At 37.3% G+C, this 22,327-nt stretch overlaps 1 protein-coding gene across 6 annotated transcripts in view; it reads right to left on the bottom strand.

Moving 5' to 3' along the window:
• Positions 1-1,382: 1,382 nt before the first annotated feature.
• Positions 1,383-22,327, bottom strand: part of TCF12 (transcription factor 12) — an 82,613-nt gene continuing 61,668 nt past the window's right edge. For 4 of the 6 annotated variants that reach the window (XM_081049318.1, XM_081049319.1, XM_081049316.1 and 1 more), the window contains 5 exons: positions 15,831-15,945; positions 14,755-14,917; positions 10,372-10,604; positions 6,573-6,726; positions 1,383-3,730 (listed from right to left, as the gene is read on the bottom strand). In XM_081049318.1, coding sequence (XP_080905444.1) covers positions 6,584-6,726; positions 10,372-10,604; positions 14,755-14,917; positions 15,831-15,945 — 654 coding nt within the window. In that variant the 3' untranslated portion in view covers positions 1,383-3,730; positions 6,573-6,583. The remainder of the gene's footprint in view (positions 3,731-6,572; positions 6,727-10,371; positions 10,605-14,754; positions 14,918-15,830; positions 15,946-22,327) is intronic. The other 2 variants (XM_081049317.1, XM_081049315.1) reach the window with 1 other exon arrangement.

Raw genomic sequence — 22,327 nt, 5'->3', positions numbered from 1 at the left:
AAATAAATAGAAAAATTAAAGCCACTAAACAGAACTGGCTTACAAACTGGTAGAGAGGGCGGCTGGATGGTTCAATTGGTTAGAGCGCAAGCTCTCAACAACAGGGTTGCTGTTTCAATTCCCACATGGGACAGTGGGCTGTGCCCCCTGCAACTAGAGATTGAAAACGGGAACTGGACTTGGAGCTGATGGGCCCTGGGGAAACACACTGTTTCCCCAATTAGAAATAAAATAAAATCAATAGACAAAGAAAACAAAGGCAGGGAGATTTTGTAGGAAAAGTTTTAAGTGTCTTGATCTGTTGTTACTAGTTATTATGTTCTCTTGGAAACACAACCTCTCTGGGCCTCAGTTGTTATAAATCTATTAATAAGGTGGTTAATGAGATAGTCTCTAGATCCCACTTCAGCTCTAACATTCTGTAGTTTCTTCTTAGATGGAACTTTTAACTTAGTTTATTATTTTGTATAAAGAAAAATCAAACTAAAATGTTTAACTGCTTTCACCAAATCCCACCATTACTAAAATGATCCGTTGGGCCTCCAGTGTGAACTTCAGAATTCACCAAGAGAAGCAATCTGCCAGGATCCCGAGAGGGTGTGGTGAGGACCGCAGGGATCACACACAGGCCCCACAGGAAGTTTGTCCACTGTTTTTCTCAGGCTCTTGCTTGGCATGAAGTCCTCATCGCTAGTCACTATGCATATTTTTGTGGTGGTGTGTGTGCAAACTGGGATGAAAGTAGAGCTTTTTATCTGAAAAACAGTAAGGAATACCATTCCCTAGTTATAACATAGGCTTTTTGTGGGAAAAGGGACAGACACCATGTGAAAATGCTTTGAAAGATGTTGATTTGAAAAGCCTCACCTGAGTCTTTTCCCCATCTTCGGTTTTCTCTGGCTCTGCAAATGAGTCGATGTTTAACTACTAATTGATGTTTGGTCAACTTTCAGGGAGAGGCTTAAAGGTCTCTATCAGTGAAGAGAGAAAGCGGAGAAACACACATCCCAGAGAAGCTACAGACTTGATTACCAACTTATTTCTACAAGTCTGATTCTGTCCTGCCAAGTTTCCAGGCAGATAATGGCGCAGATAATGCAGACAGGAAAGGCAGGGTGGGTCTTAAAATTCTCACCACACATACAAAAAAGCAACTATGTGAGGTGATGGATGTGTTAACTAACCTTACTGTGGTGATCATTTTGCAATATATACATATAGCAAATTATTGTGCTGTATACCTTAAACTTTACAATATTATATGTCAATTATATTTCAAGAAAGCTGGGGGAAAAAAGCAGTGTGGACATTTCTGGGAGGAATGAGATGGAGGAAAAAATGCATTATTCTTTGAGAGAGGAATGTAAAAAACTCACTAGCTTACTATGTTAAAAAAAGATGGCACATTTATTGCTACATAAATGTTATATACATATTGTGTTTTCTGTTACAGTGACAGAAAAAATTTTGAACTTCTTGCTGCTGGTTGAAAGGTTTATCAATAATACCTTAAATTTGACACAGGATACAAATCTGCAGTAAACCAACAATGGAAACTGGAGAACAAGATGAGAAGCAATTCATCTCGGACAATTAGCTCTTACAATACTCCATAGGTACTACACGGTATGCTAGAATCCTACTATGGTCTTAAAATGCTATTGTAAATTTCTGATATTAATGAACAGGTTATGGTAAATAACCCTACATTTTTACTACCTAATATAATAAAATAAAGTAAGAAACTTTTTACTGAAAACTTTTCGATTTCAAAAATCTAGAAAGAGTAATATTTAGAATTCAAGAAATTTTCTTACAAGATTATTGTATAAAAGACTAGCTACAGTGAAAAATAAGCCAAATGTTTTTTTCTTTCTATTTTATGAAGGAAAGCTTCTGGGCATACTGCAAAGTCTAATATAGCGAAAAAGACAACAAGCTCTGAAGAAAAAAAGGCCAGGCAGTGGCGTATGTTCACTCACACATCATAAGCAACAATTTCTGTTTAGCTGATTAACACTGAAATGAAGAACAAGGCCACAGATAGAGTCTGATGTAATTGGAGGATATATGCAAAATAAAGTAACCAAAAAAGTCCACTACGTTCACAAAAGACTGATTTGTTAGGAATTGTCCTGATTGGAGGATCTGACGTTCTGTTTTGTTTTTGTTCTTTCAGATTAACAGAAATCTTTACGTTACATAGTGATTTGGGTCCTTTCTTCCGTGTGCGGACTGCCGCTGTTGATATTGGCGGAATTATTATGCCAAGTCAACATTGTTTAGCATGTTTTTCTCTCCCAGATCTTGTTGTGGTGGAAGACAGATTTCATGGAAGTTTGAAGTTATTATTATGTCTTAAAAAACAACTCTTAAGAATTAGAGACACAGGGTGCCTTAATGCACACTATTAAGATGGACTGACAAGTACTGGTTCAATGCTGATCTGGCTCATCTTCTCGGGACAGGGGCAGATGGTTTGCAGTTGATTAAATCACCCACTGAATTTCTCCCTACTGACCCGCCATCCAAATGACAGAGAAATAAAGGCTAGGATAAGGAAACATGGGTGACCATTGCTCTTGTATTCCATTAAGTAATTAGCCTCAGAGTGGTGTGTTCATTTATCACACTACCTGCCTTGGTGACTACTGAGTTTTGTTACGTTCGCCATAACCACAGCCTGAAAATCTTCTTTGTATTTTTAAATCCATTTTGTGCTTACTTATAGCTAACACTTTACAAGTACTATACATAGTACTTACTGCTTGGAAAACAAAGCAATTTCTAAATAGTAGATTCTTCCCTTGTAATTTACACTTTTTGCTATTACAAGCTTTACTATGAAATCTAGAAGCTTGAAAAGTCTTGGTTATTATTAGAAATAAAGCAATATTTATTTTGGGGAAAATCCAGGGGACAAAATTTCCCCTTTCAAAATCTTAGCTAGACTCTGGTCACAGATGGTCTCTGCTGATCTTTGTAAGGTAAGTATGCAAAGCACGTTGGGCTACATGGAGGCTTCTGGACTGTGACCATAAACTATTCAGATTCAGAGACCAAATATAACACCCACAAAGAGAAAATAAAAATGAATGAAAAAATGAGCAAGAGAAATGCTATACCAAGTAATATTTTCCTATTTCATGGAAAACACTATTCTTATGGCAAAAGGATAGGAGAGGGCAACAAAAGACTTTTCCCTTCCTTTTTAAGACACTAATAGGTATGCCAGGAATGCTAAGGGCCAATGGTTGTCACTGCTTTGTTCTCTGCACGTGAACAGTTTTAACGAATGCTGGCACCAGCTGAGTGTAGATCAGCTTTCCACATCAACTTTCTCCCTTTATGTGTAGACCTTACAGTTCCATTACAATAAATAAAATCTGTAGTTACAATGCATTTGTCAATTCAGTTTAGGCACAAGGCAACTTCCACGGTGAGTGGAGAGATTGAGACAGTCTCTGATTGTGCAGAAGCGACACACTGCTTGCAACAAAGTGATATGTTGCCAATGGGCTGACGTTCTATCTGATGAGCTTCCTGTCTTCACTTCTGATGGAAGTGTTGACCAGTTGCTTTGATCGTAGGATTACATTTGAGTTTCTTGCATCAAGTGTTTTGTTTTTTCTTCTCCCTCCTATCAGGTTTGTGTCTTCAGATAATCTGAGTTGTCCAAGTCCTTATGAGGAGAGGTCACCTTCTATCTAGCCTACTGATAACTCTGGAACTGTGGCAGAGAGAGCCAAGGGAGAGAACAGAACCAATTAGGATATCATCGTTAAAAATAAACACCTTCCCAGAAAAAAACCCCACAAGTTGGTATTCCTCATTTATACCCAGGTTAAAAGTAAATTAGCAGTCGGCTAAGTGTATAAATTGAACTTCTTTCTTTCAAGTAGTAATTGAAATGGTTTTACTTGGTGTATGTGGTTAGATTTTTTTAAAGAAGATCACGTGATTACAGAATCACAAGTTACAGGATTACACAACAGCTGTGACAATTATGCAAACCTTGATTCTGGCAACATTTGAGTTGGCAATACCTGAGCTTTGAGGGTCTACTCATCCATTTCATAGTGCGGAGACAATATTAAAGCACACATTTACTGCTGAATCCAGTCCCTCATGCTGTGTTAATACTTTACAGCTATTTCCTTTAAACGGAAAGCTTGAAGGCAGGGACCACTTTGTATTCATTTTCACACTGGTCCCAGTTCCTGGTTGATAGCAGTCCTCAATAAATGTTCGCTCCAAGAATTTTTAAGAAAATTTTACTGTATTATAGTAAAAATTTTCTTCATATTTATATTCTCAATATAATGTACACAGTAACTCTGAAATTTTCCATTTTAGCCATTTTTTTTGATGGAAATAGCTTTAGGAAAAATCATACTTTTCACTTCCTTATTAAACAATAACCACTATTATTTTGTAACAGATTGATGCTCTTAGGGATGGATAACAGACGCTCAGAGCTACCTGCCTTACATTATGTGGTGCTCAGTTCTCCTGCTTTTACAGTCATTCATTTTGTGGTCATTTATCAGCTATTTTGATGCTAGCAGTTGTTTTCCTGCTGCCCAGTCTCTTGCTTGTGTTAATCTGCTATCTAGTTTTATAAAGAATTGAAGGTTATCAGATAAAACCAGATAATTACCTTTATGAAATTATCAACCTTTAAGACGTATTTTAAGATAATAAACATTAACCTATAAAATCTAATGGAACAAAGGGCATTTACTACATTTCTTAAAAAAAAAAGGGGGGGGGGATTCCTGACCTCTTCTTGACATGTGAGAATGTTCAAGGTTCAATTTTAATCTAAGTGGGGGAATTTCCTCATTATAGAGATAAGGGTAGAGATATGAAAGCAGTATGAGATAACACAAGTAGTAAAAGAGCAGGAAGTAAACAGAAGGGGTAAAGAGAGATGTGAGGTAGGGAGAGAGAGTTGAAAGAGAAAGAGCTAGAGAGACTAGGAGGAGAGTAAGAACAAATGGGGGGGGAAGAGAGAGAGAAAGAGAGAAAGAGAGAAAGAGAGAGAGAGAGAGAGAGAGAGAGAGAGAGAGAGAGAGAGAGAGAGAGAGAGGACACAGGCGCTGAGATAAAGCATTCTTTTCACAGTCCAGTGATTACCTGGGACCTGAGCATAAGAAGTTACCTCTATCACTCTTCTTTGAAATGATCTGCCAGTTTAGAAAGTCACTTTTGCATTGAGAAATAGTAGCATGTTTTTATTTTAAAACTTGAATGTTTATTTTTGAACAAAAATATTTATTTTTTTCATGATATTCTGTATTTTCCACAGCATATGAAAAAATGGCTTGGGTTTTAGAGGATCTACAAGTTAACTGGCTCTTGCTGGAAGTCTCTATGACATGCATAATGATTATTTAGGACGCTGAATATTTTTTGTGGGGGCGGTGGCTTAGTTTTCTCCAGTGTGCTAATGTTAGAATTGTAATTGACTTAAATAATTACATCAACATTCCTCTTCTTGTCCCCAGATGAAATCTTCAGTTTTGGTCTAGTTTGGTCCTAGGAAGGACACATGTAGAAGTGGTAGGAACCAAATTTTTTAGGAAAGGGTGATTGACTACTGTTTGCAGTTTACAAAATATTCTATCAAATTTCAGACTTCCAGCTCAAAATGACAGCCATAAAGCTGACCAAATAAAATTGTACTTGAAATTTTTTTCCTGCTCCATCCCTGCCACCCATTCACTTCCTTACTGCTATTAATGTGCCAATGAATCCATGCTGCTAGCTAAAGTGTTTCCGATCAAAATCCTGAATTACAGCCTATATTAATTTTTGCCACCTAAATAGTAACTTTACAACTTAGAATATAGATAATGTGAATGTATATAAGTTAAGAAACAGATGATTCACATTAACTACTTGGGCAATAACCTGGTATTACTTTTATCACTTTGTTAAAAAAAATCACACAAGGAAGTGAACTGTGTTTAGTCCACGAAGAGGAAGATAAAAAATGTCTTTCAACAAGTGAAATTCCAGAGAGAGGGCATTCTGGTTCTATTATATATATAACACCTTTACATTCATTAGTAGATTCCAGAAGGTACAACTGATATGCTCCCAAGGAAGGAAGATGCATGTTACAGATGAGCGTTATTGATCCAAATGGAAACAAGCAGTAACTCTTGTGTATAAAGATTTCATGGCAAAAAAGAGGTAGATGGTTAACAGCAAACTGGTTTATGATAAAGTATTTCTGAGTAATGAGGAGCATGAGTGGTAGCAAAATAATTTTTTTGATGGAAGAGTCATTGCACTATTTTCTTCTTGCATCAGAATGACATTCATATAGAGTATACATGACGATCCAGAACAGGAGAACCCCAAATTCTTTATAATAATCACAGGATACTCTCATACTTGGAGGAGAACAGTGACTTGTTATAAAATGACCCTGGCTCTCTGATTATACAACAGAAAGGTAAACACGTGACCTTTACCATGACCAGTGCCTGTTCAAAGGCTCTAACTCAGTTGAAGATAAATCGGGTGATTTCCTTATACTTTCTTTTCATACCCTTACTTACCTGGCTGATGTTTACATATGACCCATAGGGTTGGTAGTTTCACTAAGCCCAGGATGGGTTCCTGGCAGTGTGGTTGGCGGCTCTGCCGATACGGCAGAAACTTTTTCTTCTTCCCTTCTCTTAAGGCAGGCTGCTTTGGGGTTAAGATTCCTCTCTGAAACAGGAAAATAATTTGTGTCATTACAGTCATAAGTTATGACTCAGGGACTCTTAGATCTTAAACTGAGCAAACTGCGTTATTTTTTCTTTCTGTGGGTTTTACTGTATGGTAATCCAAGAGTGAGACATTATTACTCAGGAATTTCTCAATCTGGAGGTCGTTTCTCTAGAAAATAATCCCGACTTTCCTGGAAGATGGGGTTAATATACTCTGCTGCTGGCATTAGGGAAGAAAGCAGGACACAGGCTAAGGGTTTCACTGTTCATCTCCATGCCTCATTCATTCTCTGCTCTTCTTGGTGTCCCAGATTTGCAGCCTTTCTGATTTCATTTTTTCTGGAAAATACTTCTCCTGTCTTATAGTGGAAGGGAAGAGAGGGCAGAAGCAGTGAAGTAGAGAGGAAACTTAGGGACCCCATTTTTCCGTAGCAGACCTCCAGTCAGGCATCTTTCTAGGTCTGACGCCTCCTCTAATTATCAGTATGTCCGAAGGCAAGCGGCTGGCAGCGCTGGGGGCTCTGTGTGGCGAAACATTCTGCTTCTTGTTGGTATTCCTTCCTGCTCCACTTAATTTCTTGTCTAAATAAGTCAGTTACCACACTCTACTTTCTTTTCACACATTTTTTGCTCTCTCATCTGCTATTGTTTTCTCTTCCATCTGTCCTTGTGGGTTAATGCCACTTTTATTAATTTCAGTGCGATTTTAGTAAGGAGTAGAGTATTATCAATGAATATGTTAAGACTACCTACCACAAGTGACCATCTCATTGCAACTAAATTAAAATCTAGTGGGTGCAGGACTTGGAAGTTTATTTGGGAAAAGAAAAAGCCCTAGGTGATTCTGGAACCAGCCAGATTTGGGAACCACTGTCCTAGTTCACTCATCTTCAAATTCACTAAGAGACGAGGAAACCAAAATTGTAATAGTTCTGCTGTCCCTAAATTATCACCTGAAGAGAAGTGAGCTGATAGCACTGACCTGTGAAAGAGTTTGATGGGGAAGTGTTTGACCAATTATTTAATCTTCAGTAAAGCTGAGCGGACAAACATGAAGTTAACATGTGAAATCTGCTGAGGATTGATAAAACTGTAATGGTAAAATTACAGTCATGATAATATAAAGGCTTAGAGTGGCAATGGTGGGGACCAGATGGGATTTAATATGTGGGGTACCATGGCACAAAAAGTGTTCTGGCAAAATCTGAGGCCTGGAAGAAAAGCTACTCTTGGGTTCTCGTCAAGATATACTGCTCAGCCTGGGTGTGACTGCTCTCCTGGCACAACCACTTATCCAGGGATGCTGAGTTGTGCGTAGCCAGATACAGTGTTGGAGCACCATCCCAGCCCAGACAAAAGCCTAAAGGAAACGTGTAAACAAAATGTATGTCTTTCTAGAAACCACTGGGCCCAGGCACTGCGGGGGTACGGCCCCTGCAGCGATGAAAAAGTTCTCAAAAGTGGACAGGTTACCAAAATAACTCAAAACTGCTGGAGATAAAGTCCAGGGAAGGACAGTGGCTACACTAAACTTTGAGGGGCTTGCCACACACAAGGCACAAGTATTGGGGGCTGCAGGAAGGGTTAGAAAGCCTGTTTGATCGCCAGCCATTAGAGTGCCTTGTAAGGAGGCTCACGTGGACCCCAAGGCTTTCACATTAAGTCGTAAAATAAAGGCTCTGGCTTTGAAGCCCAGAGTCTGAGGGTGGGAGGAAGGTAGGCATTTATGAATATTGAAGTAGTCCCTGATGAATTTACAGTTCATTGTATTTAAGTTTTGTTCAAACTCTAATTAGTCAACGGCTCCTCATACAGAGCTTTCCAGAAATGTGTGAAAAAGTCAGCATCCATAACAGTGACTAGAAAGTTAGCAGGTAGCTGTAAGAACATAGATGTTAGATCCTCTCTCAGATTCAGCTTTGCTATTCTAGGTACCTGAGTGGAACCACTACAAAGTCAAATCTTACAAATGAATAAGATCCACCCAGGCATGGTAGAGTTTATAACTTTTTTCAAACACTGGGGTGGTTCTCATTTTTATGGCTTGGATGTATCTGAGAGAAGTACTTCGATCTTTAAAAAACCGTTTTTAAAAACACAAATGACTCTAGCTCTAATAAACTGTGGGAAGGCAAGACGTTGTACAGAAATAGTACTGTTGTCCAGAGAGCAAGACTTTCACAGTCCAGACAGAGGCAGTTGTCTTGACAATAAATAAGTAGAGTCAGGGAAGAAAATATCTCGGGTGGCACAGGATGTACGCAGTTGGACCACTGAACACAGCTATCTTGCTACCTTCAGAGTGAGACAAAGGGTGTCAAGACACAATCGAAGAAGAATCTTTGGTAAAGTGACAGAAGATATTGAAAGTTCAAGGAACAACTGCTCCTGCCCTAAATGAGCTGTCAATAATCAGAAAGTCTTCATGAATATCGCAGGTAGTCTATAAATCTTGGAAGATAGGCTTCATTTACATTTACCCTTTGCAGATATTTCAAGGGCCTTAAGACAATAGGAGCAAATAATCTGGCTTTAGTGGTAGATTGGTTATGCATGAAATAATCTATCACTCTCATTCATTAAATATATTGGAGGGAAGTGGACGGATATTTAATTACTATTGTATGTTTTTCTGAAAATGTGTTCCAGTTCTCTAACTCTGGTTTCTTTAAAAAGACTAGTCTTCCTGGAACCAATACTGAGGGACCACGACTATATAGTTGTCAACCATCTGTCCACTCCTGTTCTTTTTTCTTTTCCAACTGTCTTTTTAAATAAAATCTTACACAAACATCCAATAAATAAGAAAGACAGAATTGCTCTCAATGAAGAGAGGCTGGAGGTAGGGTCTGAAACTTAAGGTCACACCTATAAATTCTTTGCAAAAAGGCTTAGTATGAAGCATTCGTAACTTTGGGTAAGATGATACATAAGTAATATGCAAAAGAGCAAGCTCAACGCTAGAACCTTTCAAGGGCTTGCATTAATCAATAACTTGGGGTCTAGCACACAGCTGGTTAGGACAGAGGAGGTGTGCAATAAATGCTTATTCAAAAAAATGAAGTTTCAAAGTATCTTCAGGATTCCATCAAAACTCTTGAAAAGGAAAACAGATGGGGGAGTTGTCAGACTCAGCAGTGGATGGGCCTATATAAATCACACTTTTGCCCTCAGGGACAGACTAGCCTCCCAAGTTCATGGAATTCCTCATCAGGGATAAACAAAGAAGCCCCGAGACCTTGCTGACATGGGCATAAAGGACATCCGTATGAGGCAGAGCAAGAGGAGCCATGGCTAGGCTTCCTGTTAAGCAGTACACCTAGTAGGTGCCGCAGGGAAAAGCAGGCAAAGACACTGAGCACAGAGGAGAGAGGGAGGACAGGTCCAGGAAGGTAAATGAACAGTGTGGGAGATCAGGGTCAGTAAGGACAAAAGGCGCAGAGCAGCAGGCGGAGGTGGCTGTTCTCCCCAGTTACACAGGGCAACTCTCTACTGATCGGTGGGAAGCACGCAGTCTATGCATATTGACCAACACAGTGAGACAGGCAAGAGAACTAGAGAGAATCTTGGTGCAGAAGACGCACAACAGGCCTGACTGCCCACCTGAGGCGGAACGTGCTGGATCTCTGCTGAACCTACTTACCTCTGACTTGCTGTTCTAGACTAAGAATGACTGCCACGGCCTGATGAAGAATAAGAAGCTTTGTTTGGGGTTTTTCACTCTTTAAATGAAGCTGACACATTCGACCAAGCTCTTTGAATGCCTCATTAATATCCCGCACACGCAAGCGTTCTCTGGCATTGTTAGCCATCCGCCTTTCCTTCTCCCTTTCTATCTTCTGTTCTGGGTTCAAATCCTCATCTTCATTAGTGCTGCTGGAAAACAAAGTAACAACTTCTATTAGGTCCCCTATAAAGCACAGATAGGCTTACTGCACAAAATTATTAAGTATAAAGATGGAAATGAAAATTACCTATGCATTTTACCAAACAGTGATAGCTACACTTCACGATTCTTTCCAGTCTTCCTTTAATGCACAGAGTTATATAGTTGAAATTACACCACATCCATTTGTAACTGCTTTCCTCATTGCACATTACAGCATGAAGACTTCTCCACATTAGTGAAACTCCTCATCAACATAATCTGAACGACTACGTCCTCTTCTAGCACCTGCTACTCAAAACGTGCTTAGCAGCATCAGCCTCACGACGAGCTCATTCAAAATGGAATCTCAGGTTCTACTCAAACCTACTGCATCAGAAGCTACATTTTAACAAGATCCCCAGCTGATTCATGTACATGAAAGTTTGAGACGTACATCAATGTATTAATTTGCATAACCTGTGCTCTTAAATATAGTCTGCCAGTCACCTGGTGAAGAGGAAGAAAAGCTTAAGACATAGAGTGAGAGGGGCCTGGCCAGTGGCTCAGGCGGTTAGAGCTCCGTGCTCCTCACTCCAAAGGCTGCCGGTTCGATTCCCACATGGGCCAGTGGGCTCTCAACCACAAGGTTGCCGGTTCAACTCCTCGACTCCCACAAGGGATGGTGGGCTGTGCCCCCTGCAACTAGAAACGGCAACTGGACCTGGAGCTGAGCTACGCCCCCCACAACTAAGACTGAAAGGACAACAACTTGAAGCTGAAAGGCACCCTCCACAACTAAAGGACAACAACTTGACTTGGAAAAAAGGCCTGGAAGTACACACTGTTCCCCAATAAAGTCCTGTTCCCCTTCCCACCCCCCCCCAAAAAGACATAGAGAGAAGTGTCTCAGAAAATGACTATGTTTCATTCCCGAGAGAAGTATCATCATTAGTGGTGATGATTTAAAACACTGGTGAACCATAACAATTTTTCTGAAGGACAAACTGGCAAAATAAATCCAAAGCCTTAAAATCTTCATTACCTCTTACTCAGCAATTCCAACTTAAGAAATTCATCCTAAGGATATAATTAGAGACGTACATAGAAATTTATGTAAAGGAAGTTCATCACAGAAATATTATATTAGCAACACACTGGAGTCCAATAATAGGAGGTGGGTTAGATAAATGCAGTATATCTAGACAATGGTCTACTATGTAGCCTCTAAAAAAAATTAAGCTGCAGATTACGCCAAGTAGAAGACGCCAGACACAAAAGACTATATACTGTATGATTCCATTTACATGACTTAGAGAAAAGACAAAACTATGGTGATGGAAAGCAGAACAATGGCTGCCAGGGGATAGGAGAAGATACTGATTACCAAGGGGCGTGAGGAAACGTTTTGGTAAAAGTATTCTTCCGCTTTACGGAAAACAGTCAGGCATAAATGAAAATGTTAAAATTACACTGTTAAATGAAAAAAGTTGAAATTATAAAAATTATATCCAGATTAATTCCAATTTAAACTATATTTATGGAAAATGAGATATTCACTGAAAAGTAAACAGTGGTTAATTCTGGGTAGTGAAGTTTCTTGTGAGTTTTGTGTATACTTTTATGTATTTTCCAAATTTCTGTAGTGAAAATGCACAAAGATATCAGAAAAAAAACATTTGAGGGAAATGCTTTGGAATAAATTTTAGAAAATTCTGTTTACATTTCAGAAATAAATTACTGAGCAGAACCTTAAAATGATGTGCACAGAGAACAGATGTTTCCACCTCTAACTCCTTGGAATAAAGATTAAGTACAAAATAGATTCTTACTAGCTAATTGTCAAGAATTACATAAGAGTATTTAGTAACAAAGAATCACTAGCTGTTGGACTTCAATGGAACTTTTACAAATCATCGAGCCCCAAAATTTCCAAATGTGGCCATTTATCAGAATCTTCAAGAGCACTGAGCAAAAATATAGCTTCCAAAGGTCCCACTATCAGAGATACTGATTTAGTGAGCTTGGCCTGGGGGACCAGTCACTTGTACTTCAAAAATGTTTTGGGAGTCTTTGTAGCAGGGTTGAAAACCACTGCAAGATCCTGAGAAATCAGTGACCTCCCCAGGATTCCACAGCCAAGTGGTGACAGTGGAATGACAAGGATCCAGGATGGTGTCCCATAGAAGCAAACCTACACCACACCCCTAAAATTCCCATCATCATAAAAACTATAGTGTATTTACTGAGTATGACACAGTGTGAAGACGGCTTTATATGCATGGTTTTCAGTTTATTCCCACAAGAATCCCACAACAGGAATTCCCTTTTTAGAGAAGAAGGAACCAAAGCTCAGAGAGCTTTTTTTTATTTTCAGGTTTAGTGTGAGTTTAATGAATTGCTAAATACTATGGCCTCCCTGTGATTTTTAAATATTTTTTTCAGTCTTGACATGGCCTCTTCCTTATATCCTTAGTTACAGGAGTTCTGTTCGGCTAGTCTTCAGCTGGTTCTCCAGGTTGACTGTTCTGTAATTTAGTTGTAATTTTAATGTGGTCATTAGGTGCCAAGCACAGAGTTTACCCACTCTGCCATCTTCCATGAGTAAAATCCAAGGTAGTCTCACTTTGTCCAAAGGACATATTATTAATTAGTAACCTAATATACTGCCTTCTCAATTTCTGATGACCTATAACAGGGTTCAATAAATTATGGCTGGTGAGCTGGCTACCTGTTTTCGTGAATAAAAGTTCATTGGAAGAGGCAGCCTATTCATTTACGTACTGTCTATGGCTGCTTTTCTGCTACAAGGGCAGATGTGAGTAGCTGTGGACAGAGACCATATGGTCCACAAAAGCAAAAATATGTACTTATCTGGCCCTTTACGCAGAAATTTTACCAACCTCTGACCTACAAGATGAGAATGAATGAGGAGAAATCATGCACATTACTTCCCTTAAAATTATATTTGAATAATAAAACTATGAAAGAATTAAGACGCCTGAAAGGAGTGGTCTCTAGATTCCATGACCTAGTTTTCGCTTCTTCATGCCTCTGTACAACTGAGTACAATGCATATTAAAATGATAGTATTAGAATCTTAAGATTCAATTTTTCCCAAGAGAAATGTTTAAGAGTTGAAAATAGTGAAAATGTCCAAGGCAAAAAGACACCTTTTAAGTATGTGAATACAGGAAGGACCAAGCTGGTTCTTTTAGTTATTCCTACCATACTTACTGTAATCTTCTTTGCACCATAATTTAATACAAAGAACAATATTTATAATATAAATTTATGTAATATAGACATATTATTGATAAATGAATATATATACCAAGAAACAGGATGGACCATAAATATACCAAATCATCTAGTTTTAATGTAGAACTAGAAGAAAAATCTGAGGGAAGAATATGGAAATCATTTGAAACTAACAGTGTGGCAATATCCATACTTCAAAGCAGGGTCAAGTCTAATTTCTAGAAAACCTTCCCCAAACACATCAGTCCACATGGAGTACTTCCTTTTCCACACTCTTCCCAACTCATGGTTTAAACCAGGAGTTGGCAATTTTTTTCTATAAAGGGCCAGATAGTAAATATTTTTAGCTTTGTGGGCCATCTGGTTTCTGCAGCAACTACTCAAAACTGCTACTAATACTGCACTGCAAAAGCAGCCGAAGACAATATGTAAATAAATGGGATGTGGAGGTGTTCCAATAAAACTTATTTATAAACATAGGCAGTGGGATGAATTTGGCCCATCGACTATAGTGGGCCAACCCCTGGTTTAAATCATACGATAATCTTACTATATACTTTGCCTTGAAACAATATGTTCCAATATTTATTAATGAAGTGTCTACATTGCACAATTTGTCTTAGCTATTTTGTCCTCTGTTTTATAGACAAAAGCACCGAGCAGAGATCTAATTCTTTTTTATGTGTAGCCCCTAAAATCGTGTGGTGTAATAGAAAACATAATTTCGCAGTCAGTTCCATGATTCCGTTAGGGGTGCTGCTCGGGATGAAATAACAACATAAAGTCCCAGCACAGTATTTAGAACACAGCTGACAATACATGCATGACGCCCTTCAATTTTCCAAGTATTGTCACCCATGGCAAATGAGTAAAATTTGATACCTGGATGCTAACAAATACCTTGTTCTGCCTCTAGATGAAACCTTGATATCTTTTTGGGAGGATTCATCATCTGATTTCATGTCATCCGATGAAGGAGGTTCATGAAGGTTTTCATCTTTCTCTTTGTTTTCAGTCTTGATTTCTGTTGGAACCACAGTTCCAGACTGACTTTGCAAGCCACCTAACAAAGAGGCAAAGAAATAAAAAAGAAATGTCTAGAGTCATTTATGAATTAGAACTAAGATAGTTAAAAGCTTTCTAGATGGTAAATACTAGTTGTTACAGGGCTATGAGAGAAATCTGAAGATGTAGGAAAGTATACTATTTAGACTTAGAAAAAAAATGCCCACAAACCTTAGAGAAAATAATTTTCTAAACCATCTGTATTTAAAAGAACAAGCCTGGCCTTGATGATCAGTTGAATGCTAACTTGCAGGCACTATTTAACAACCGAACAAGGTATGAGAAACTTGATGGATTTTTAGAAACTGACTTGTAAGATTCTGCCCAGGTAAAAGAAATAAGCTTTAACATTTTCCTGGATAAACACAATAAAATAGGCACCATGGTTAAATATAACTGGGAGAACTTTACTTTGGTATTCTTAATATTAGCTTATTTGTATTTATTTATAACCTCTATTATAACATTGATCGGTTTGCTTTTTAACAGAGTTGTTTCTATAACTGAACTGTTTCTAAACAACAGCTACTATCACTCAGAGCTCTCAACATACTCGAGATGTATCTTTCCCACTGTCTCTAGGGACCAGGGAGACTCAGTCATGAGGGGACATGATTAAGGAAGACATATGTGACAGAAGCAGGAACAGGTAAGAAAAAGACCAGTAACAACTTAAGAACAATTTGCAAGTGGTTCCATCCATTAGTAAGTACCTACAATTTGCCCAGCCCAACGGGCCAACTGGAACCCTAAATATCTACCCTCCACATTCAGGCAGTAACACTACTGTTTGGAATTCTCCCACCTAAGATGACTCTTGATTCACAGATGTCAATATGTGTGTGAGAAAGGTGACAGTGTTCCAAAAGACATCTGTCTGCATTACTGCTGAGAACCAACAATACAGTTACCTCTATAATTTTCTTGTGTCTTATGGTTCAAGTCTGTGCTTGAAGCAGTGACTGCACTAGACAGGACTGAATGATTGCCATTGAGACTGACAGAATCTTCTCGATGAGTTCCAACCTAAAGTTAAAAAAAAAAAAAAGGCAAGATAGTTCAGGGGCAATATTGTTTAAATTCTCTTACGGGGTTTAATAGAGAAAACAATAGTACTCATCTGAATTTAGCCACTTTTCTTGCATGCCACTTCCTGATTTTGGATTTCAAAAGACTTGATAGTAGCTACAAATTTATTAAAAAAAATTAAATTCCAACTTCCCAATTTTATATCCCACAGAAAGTTGCAGCCAATGAACTAACAGAGACGAGGCCCTCCAGAAGCCATAAAGCACTACACATTATAGGATCCATTAATAATCCTGTCAGCCAATGCGAAAATCTATTCCACATACTACTGAAGTATACTAAAGTATGCATGAATTTGCATTTAAGAAAATATTGCTAGATTCCAACTAATAATATTTATCTATACTTTGGCATGTCCTTTCCTCACACACACATAGTATCTTGTTTTTCTTCCTCTAAGTGCCTTCCCTCAAAAATTTTAAAGAGCAACATAAGGCAACACAAAGTTAAAATAACTGAAAACAAAAGTTCTACATTGCCAGGCAACAAAAATACCATATATTTTTATTCACATGTAGTTTTAATCAAATTTACGGAAGTCCCAATTAACCTGAAATGGGAAGGTAAGGCATGCAACCACCACCAAGTGTTTGGCTGTTGTATTATTTTTAGTTACAAATGAAGCTTTTTATTACAACAGTAGCAGACATGTCACCTAGAAGATTAAGCCATTAATTAAAGAGGTTTATTGCCTGGAGTTATACATGAGAACCACTGTTTTTCAATAAATCCTTCAATCCCGGTAAATCGCTCAGCTTTGAATTCCTCTTGAGTAATTAATATACCTTTTTATCTTTCATGACTTTGTATGGATTTTACCCTAAGAGGTATAAATACCTCTATACAAGTTTATCCTTCAGTTTCTTATGAGCTATACAAAAGAAACCCAAGTTTTAGGCAATGCAGGCCATTTAGTGGACCAAATGAGACATATCAGGTCTTCTACCACTCCTTTAAAGAACTGTCTGTCCTCTACCCTTATTCTTATCTTTAATGTAATTTTTCAAAAACCATTTAATGTATCCCATAACTACTTTTAAAATTATTTGAGGATTAGTCATTGCTGAGGATTAGTTGTATCACTACCCCCTTAGATGATCAAGCATGACTATATCCTTTTTTCTTAACCACACAACTTCATCACGCATTAGAATCATTAAAATCTTAAAGCTGAGAAGGGGCCACAGAAACTATGGCAGATTTATCTCCTTCCCACTTGAAATCTTCCCTAAGCCTTTAGATTTCTCCTCCAAAAACACTTGAGAAAAATCTGAAGAACTAAACCTAACAACTAGTGAAAAGTGGATTGTGAAAATTATACTCGAAAGAGAATATTATTTTGAAAACGTTTCATGCTATCCTGTCTCCAGGGCATCCTGGCCATGTTTATTCTTGACACACAAGGTGCTGTCTTGCTAGCTATGAACCAACTCAGTAATCCAAGGGGAAGGTCAGTTCAAAAACCCCATTTTATAAAAACAGATATGGTATAAATGTATAATATATAGTTGCAAATTCTTTGGGACCTTAAGACCCGAGGCCCATTCTAAAGATAAAATATTACTAGAACAATTGTGACTGGCTAAAGAAATCACTGCAGGATAACGTAAAAGCTAAGATTTCTGTGTCTGTCATAATCTTAAAACTCCCTATGATTTTGGTAATATGTGCTATTTCTGCTCTTCTCTAGTATTTTGAATTATCATACCAAGTAATTTAAACAATTTAAACATGTACATTTACTGTATATTCTGTGGAACTCATTTTACAGCTCTGTAAGACAATCATTGAACAGTAACAAACTGAATTTTCATTCGAGTGATGATGCATCTGCTGAATTCTTATTTCTTTTTACTTCATTAATATAAATAATTCTTTGATTTTTCTAAATCTCAACTAATAAAAATGTTCTAGCACCTCCTTTCTGATGAAAGGCTTGGCAGACAAAGGATCATTATCTAAACAATAAACCTTAGGGATTTTGACTTGCCCTGAAGGAAAATCAGAAATGTTACTCAATTTGTTTTGGGATATGAATGCCAGCAAATACTTTTGTCTCTATGGACTTCTACAAACTAAGTATTTTCTCACACCAACCTACATCACTGGCTTCCAAAGGAAAAAAAATTAAACCTTTAAAAATTGGCCTTAGACTAGCAAAACGATTCAAGTCTGGAGTTTTTCATGTTAATGAAGTTAGCAGGAACTTTTTCTTTGTAACTTGATTCCCCTTGCAAATGGCCCTCATATATTTTCCGGAGAATTTGACTTTCACAGTTCTTACAGTTCCCTTTAACCCTTGCTCACCCTGGCTCCCACGTCCTTCCTTTAATCTGCAGCTACCCATTCAAATGGCTCTGTGTGTACGTACACACACACCAGGTGTATAAACAGTTCTTTGTCTGAGCTCAGAGCCTGTGAGGCCAGTCAGATAGGAAGGACCCTGTTTAATTGTTCATCTCGTTAGCATACAGCTGACAGGCTGCTTCTACAGGGGAGAAACAGAGGAAGGCAAACCCTTTGGCCTGCTATGCTCAAACTTTCAATGATTTTGAAGAGCTCCATTTCAGAATAAAAGGACCATCCCATTGAATGACATCATCCTGAATTCTAAATCTTCACAATCTGTATATGGCCTTACTTTTGTGGTAGTACCCTACAAGGGGATCTGTTTTCATTTAATTTGGCCAATGGCTTTAGACCCACAAGGGAAAAATGTTACATCTAATTAGTTGATGACTAGGAGTCTTACGAATTAAGGAACAGACTGAAAAGTACTCAGTATGAATTCTTCTGATTCTGAATTCTATTCTAATAATTTATTCTATTTGTACTATTTACTGAGTATTAATGAGAGAGGTTTTATGCTAGGAACTTGGCAGAATTCCATCTATTATGTTTCCTTTTTAATGATATTTCCATAATTTATAAGCTGTATGGTCTTCCAACTTAAAAAAATGTTGCCATTTTGAACAATTTTGAATTTAAAAAACTGGTTATCAAAATCCTTAAAAGCACTATAATGTGGTCTTAATGAAAAAAAATTTTAAATTGCCCATTTAAGAAAAAATAGGGTAGAAGTAAAATACAGTTAAAAATAAACTCCTTCAATTCAGCTGACACCTAGACAGTTTTTACACTATACAAACCTATACTAATAAAATTAAATACTATTTAAACATAAGATTAAAATGATTCCAAATTTATTTTGGTAAGTAACAAAAGTACTAATTTTAAACAAAATATTACCCGATTTGCCTGTTAGTTTTTAATAATCTTAAAGTCTCTTAGAATTTAGAAAAAATAGTTTCTCTAACTGGTTTAGGATTTGGAAAATAGACGTGATTTATATTTTTAAATCATATAAGGTAGTTTTAAATTCCATGATTTAACATTATTTTCTCTGCTTTCATACAAGAATACCACTCATCTCCAACCACAGATTAAACAACAAAAAAACCCAAACAATACCAAAAGAAAAAGAAAAGAAAAAACAGAGAGAGAGAGATGCCTGCATTAAATTCCCTCAGGATTTTAACAACAACAAAAAAAATCAAAAGACCTCATGGATGGAATTTCATCCTATATCATAAAGAAGAACTTTTAAAGATTTGCACAAAGCTTCTCTTCTATTAATACAAAAAGCTCCTAATCTAACTTAGTTTTGTTTGAAGTTGAAATCACTGAGGAATAACTGAGTACTTTGTTATTAAAGATAAAAGTGCTATCATGGATTTATCTCAATGGGCCTCAGTATTTTAGATATGACAGCTATAAACAGATGTGACATACAATAATTTTACATTGCTGAGATCTCTTTGTAATACCCAAATGAAAATAACAATTCTACTCCTTTTCAGTTTTCTGCTTGATACCAGTATTTTTTCTTGTCAGCAGTTTATTCCAAGAGTTTATTCTTACACTATATAAATGGGAGCAAAACTAAAGTCCAATGCTGACATTTTAATAGTTCTAAAAACCCTGATTTTGTGCCTTAAAATTCCAATGATAAATCACGTCCCAATAAAAGCGTCTGATGAAAAGTCTTACGTTTTATATTTGCATTAAGCAAGTATGGAGAACTCATTAAAAGTACTGAAATGGAATAAGAAATTAAGTAAACGAAAATGTTAACCCCATTAAAAAATATGAGCAAATATTAAAATTATGCAAGGCTAGTTACACTAATTACACAAAAACAGGTAGGAACTACTCATTTCTTATTAGTTTCTTTTCCCAATATAATAATCTTTTAGGAAATTTAATTTTTGTGTATATTAAATAGTTAAAATGTTAAAAGCATTTCGTGGTTGAAACCTATTTAATTCTAAACTTTGACACAGTCAAGTCTGTTCAGTTAAACTAGACAATTATTTTATCTATAAGACGAAGAGACTGATGCCCTACAGATAAATACTATCAGCTGTGGAGGACCTGCTGGTATACTCTTGTTAAAATTAAAGACAATATAAACAAAGGTTCTCAGCAACAAAGCTACTTCCTTGACCAAGGACACTACTTTGGTTAACCTGTCCATGTAGTTTTTACACAAGTGATCTTGATCGCACTGAAGGCTGGGAGTTGAGCTCTCTGGACCACTTTTATCCTGCCCATCAACTTATTCTTCCACTCCCAGAGCCTTCTGGCTCACCTCAAATAACCTAACTACTTTAACAAAACTCCCAAACTATTCATTAAAAAAAGGAAGCAAAAAGTTATAGGCTCAAACAAAAAAAGGAAAACCCAAAAGAAAACTTGCTAACCCTGGTTTCCTGCACTGTGAATTTAATTTATGTTTAAATCAGGGACTGGGAAAGTATGGTCTGTGGGTCAAGTTTGGTCTGTTCCTTTATTTTACAAATAAAGGAACGCTTTTTTGTGATAAAGTTTTATTGTAACACAGCCACACCCATTTGTATCTATGTATCTATGGCTGCTTTCATGTTACAATGTCAGAGTTAAAAAGCTATGACAGAGACTATGTACTTTGTAAAGCTGAAAATTTTTATTATTTGGCCTTTTACAGAAAACGTATGCTGACCCTATTAAATTCTAGGAGAAAAAGCATTATCATATTTAAAACCTGCAATTAGGATGGTGATTTGTAGTAAATGTTCATTAGGACAAAAATCCATTAGAACAAAAATATCTGAATGTTCTGTGGAGTTACTAAAATGGGTATTCATGCTTATTAGAATAATTCTACTCTGCAGAAAATAGAATGGTGAAAAATAAATATTTTGAGAATCAGACTTCAAAAATTCTATGTGGTGATACAGAATTGATGATAAATTGATACTTCTTTGGTTATTTTGTAATTTTGGCCAAGTAACTTCCCTTTTTAAGAGTCTAAAACAAATAGTAATTTATGTTAATGCTGAGGAAAACTATATAAACTACCAAAAAGTTAAATGCCAAAAAAGGAAGTGATTCCAGAATGTAAAATTGTGTCATTTCTTAGTTATGATCAGTTACAATCTATGGCGGCAAGAAGGGATAATAAAAGCAGGAGATTAACTCTTGACGATGGCTGGCAATAGTTACAACAATATGTCCCCCCAAATCACACACCCTCAAAGAATATGCAAAGAGTTGATTCCATACAGGTGGGTACTGGACATGTAGGCAAGGCTCCTGGCAGTACTGACGGAAGTCCTCACGCATGGACAGAGACACCGGGATAAGTGTCTTCCTTGACAGCATGTCTAAGACTTAGCTGGGAGAGTCACCGGCTGACTCTGATCTTTATTTTATTCCATGCTTCCGTGTTTTTGCTGACAATGAGAACTGAGGAGTCACAGCTACAGAGTTTCTTTCAGAAGGCTAGGAGATGAATATTGCTTCACCTGACAGTGCCAGAATTTGTCAGTTAATAATTTCATATTTTGAGGGTAAACCTGGCTGAAACATCTAAATCTCCTCCCTCACTATGCTGTGTCTGAGGGGAGTGAACACAGCAGAGGATGTCTAGCAGATTTTCATTGGCTCTGTGTCCTCTAAGAAAGGAGTAAGAACGGAAGAGAAGACCACGACAGACAGGTATACCAGGTAATAGCTTGGCTCGACGCTGTGGCATTCATGCTACTGCTCAGGTGAAGCCCGGCTCACCTTATGTTTAAGACGTTTTCTTCTAGACTACTTGGAATTCTTTTCCCTTTTAAAGAATATCTGCGGCGGCCCTTTCGTAAATGCTCTGAAGTAGGAATTATATTCCTAGAGGATATAATGTGAGCTACGTTCTTAATTAAAAGCTTCAGGGCAGTTATCTAATGAAACAATTTTTCCCTCTCTTTTAAAAACGTGCTAGGTTTCTACATGG

The sequence above is a fragment of the Rhinolophus hipposideros genome, assembly GCF_964194185.1.
Source record: "Rhinolophus hipposideros genome assembly, chromosome: 5".
NCBI classification, from domain to species: Eukaryota; Metazoa; Chordata; class Mammalia; order Chiroptera; family Rhinolophidae; genus Rhinolophus; species Rhinolophus hipposideros.
The sequence above is the reverse complement of the archived record's forward strand: the minus strand, read 5'-3'. Positions and strand labels throughout refer to the sequence as shown.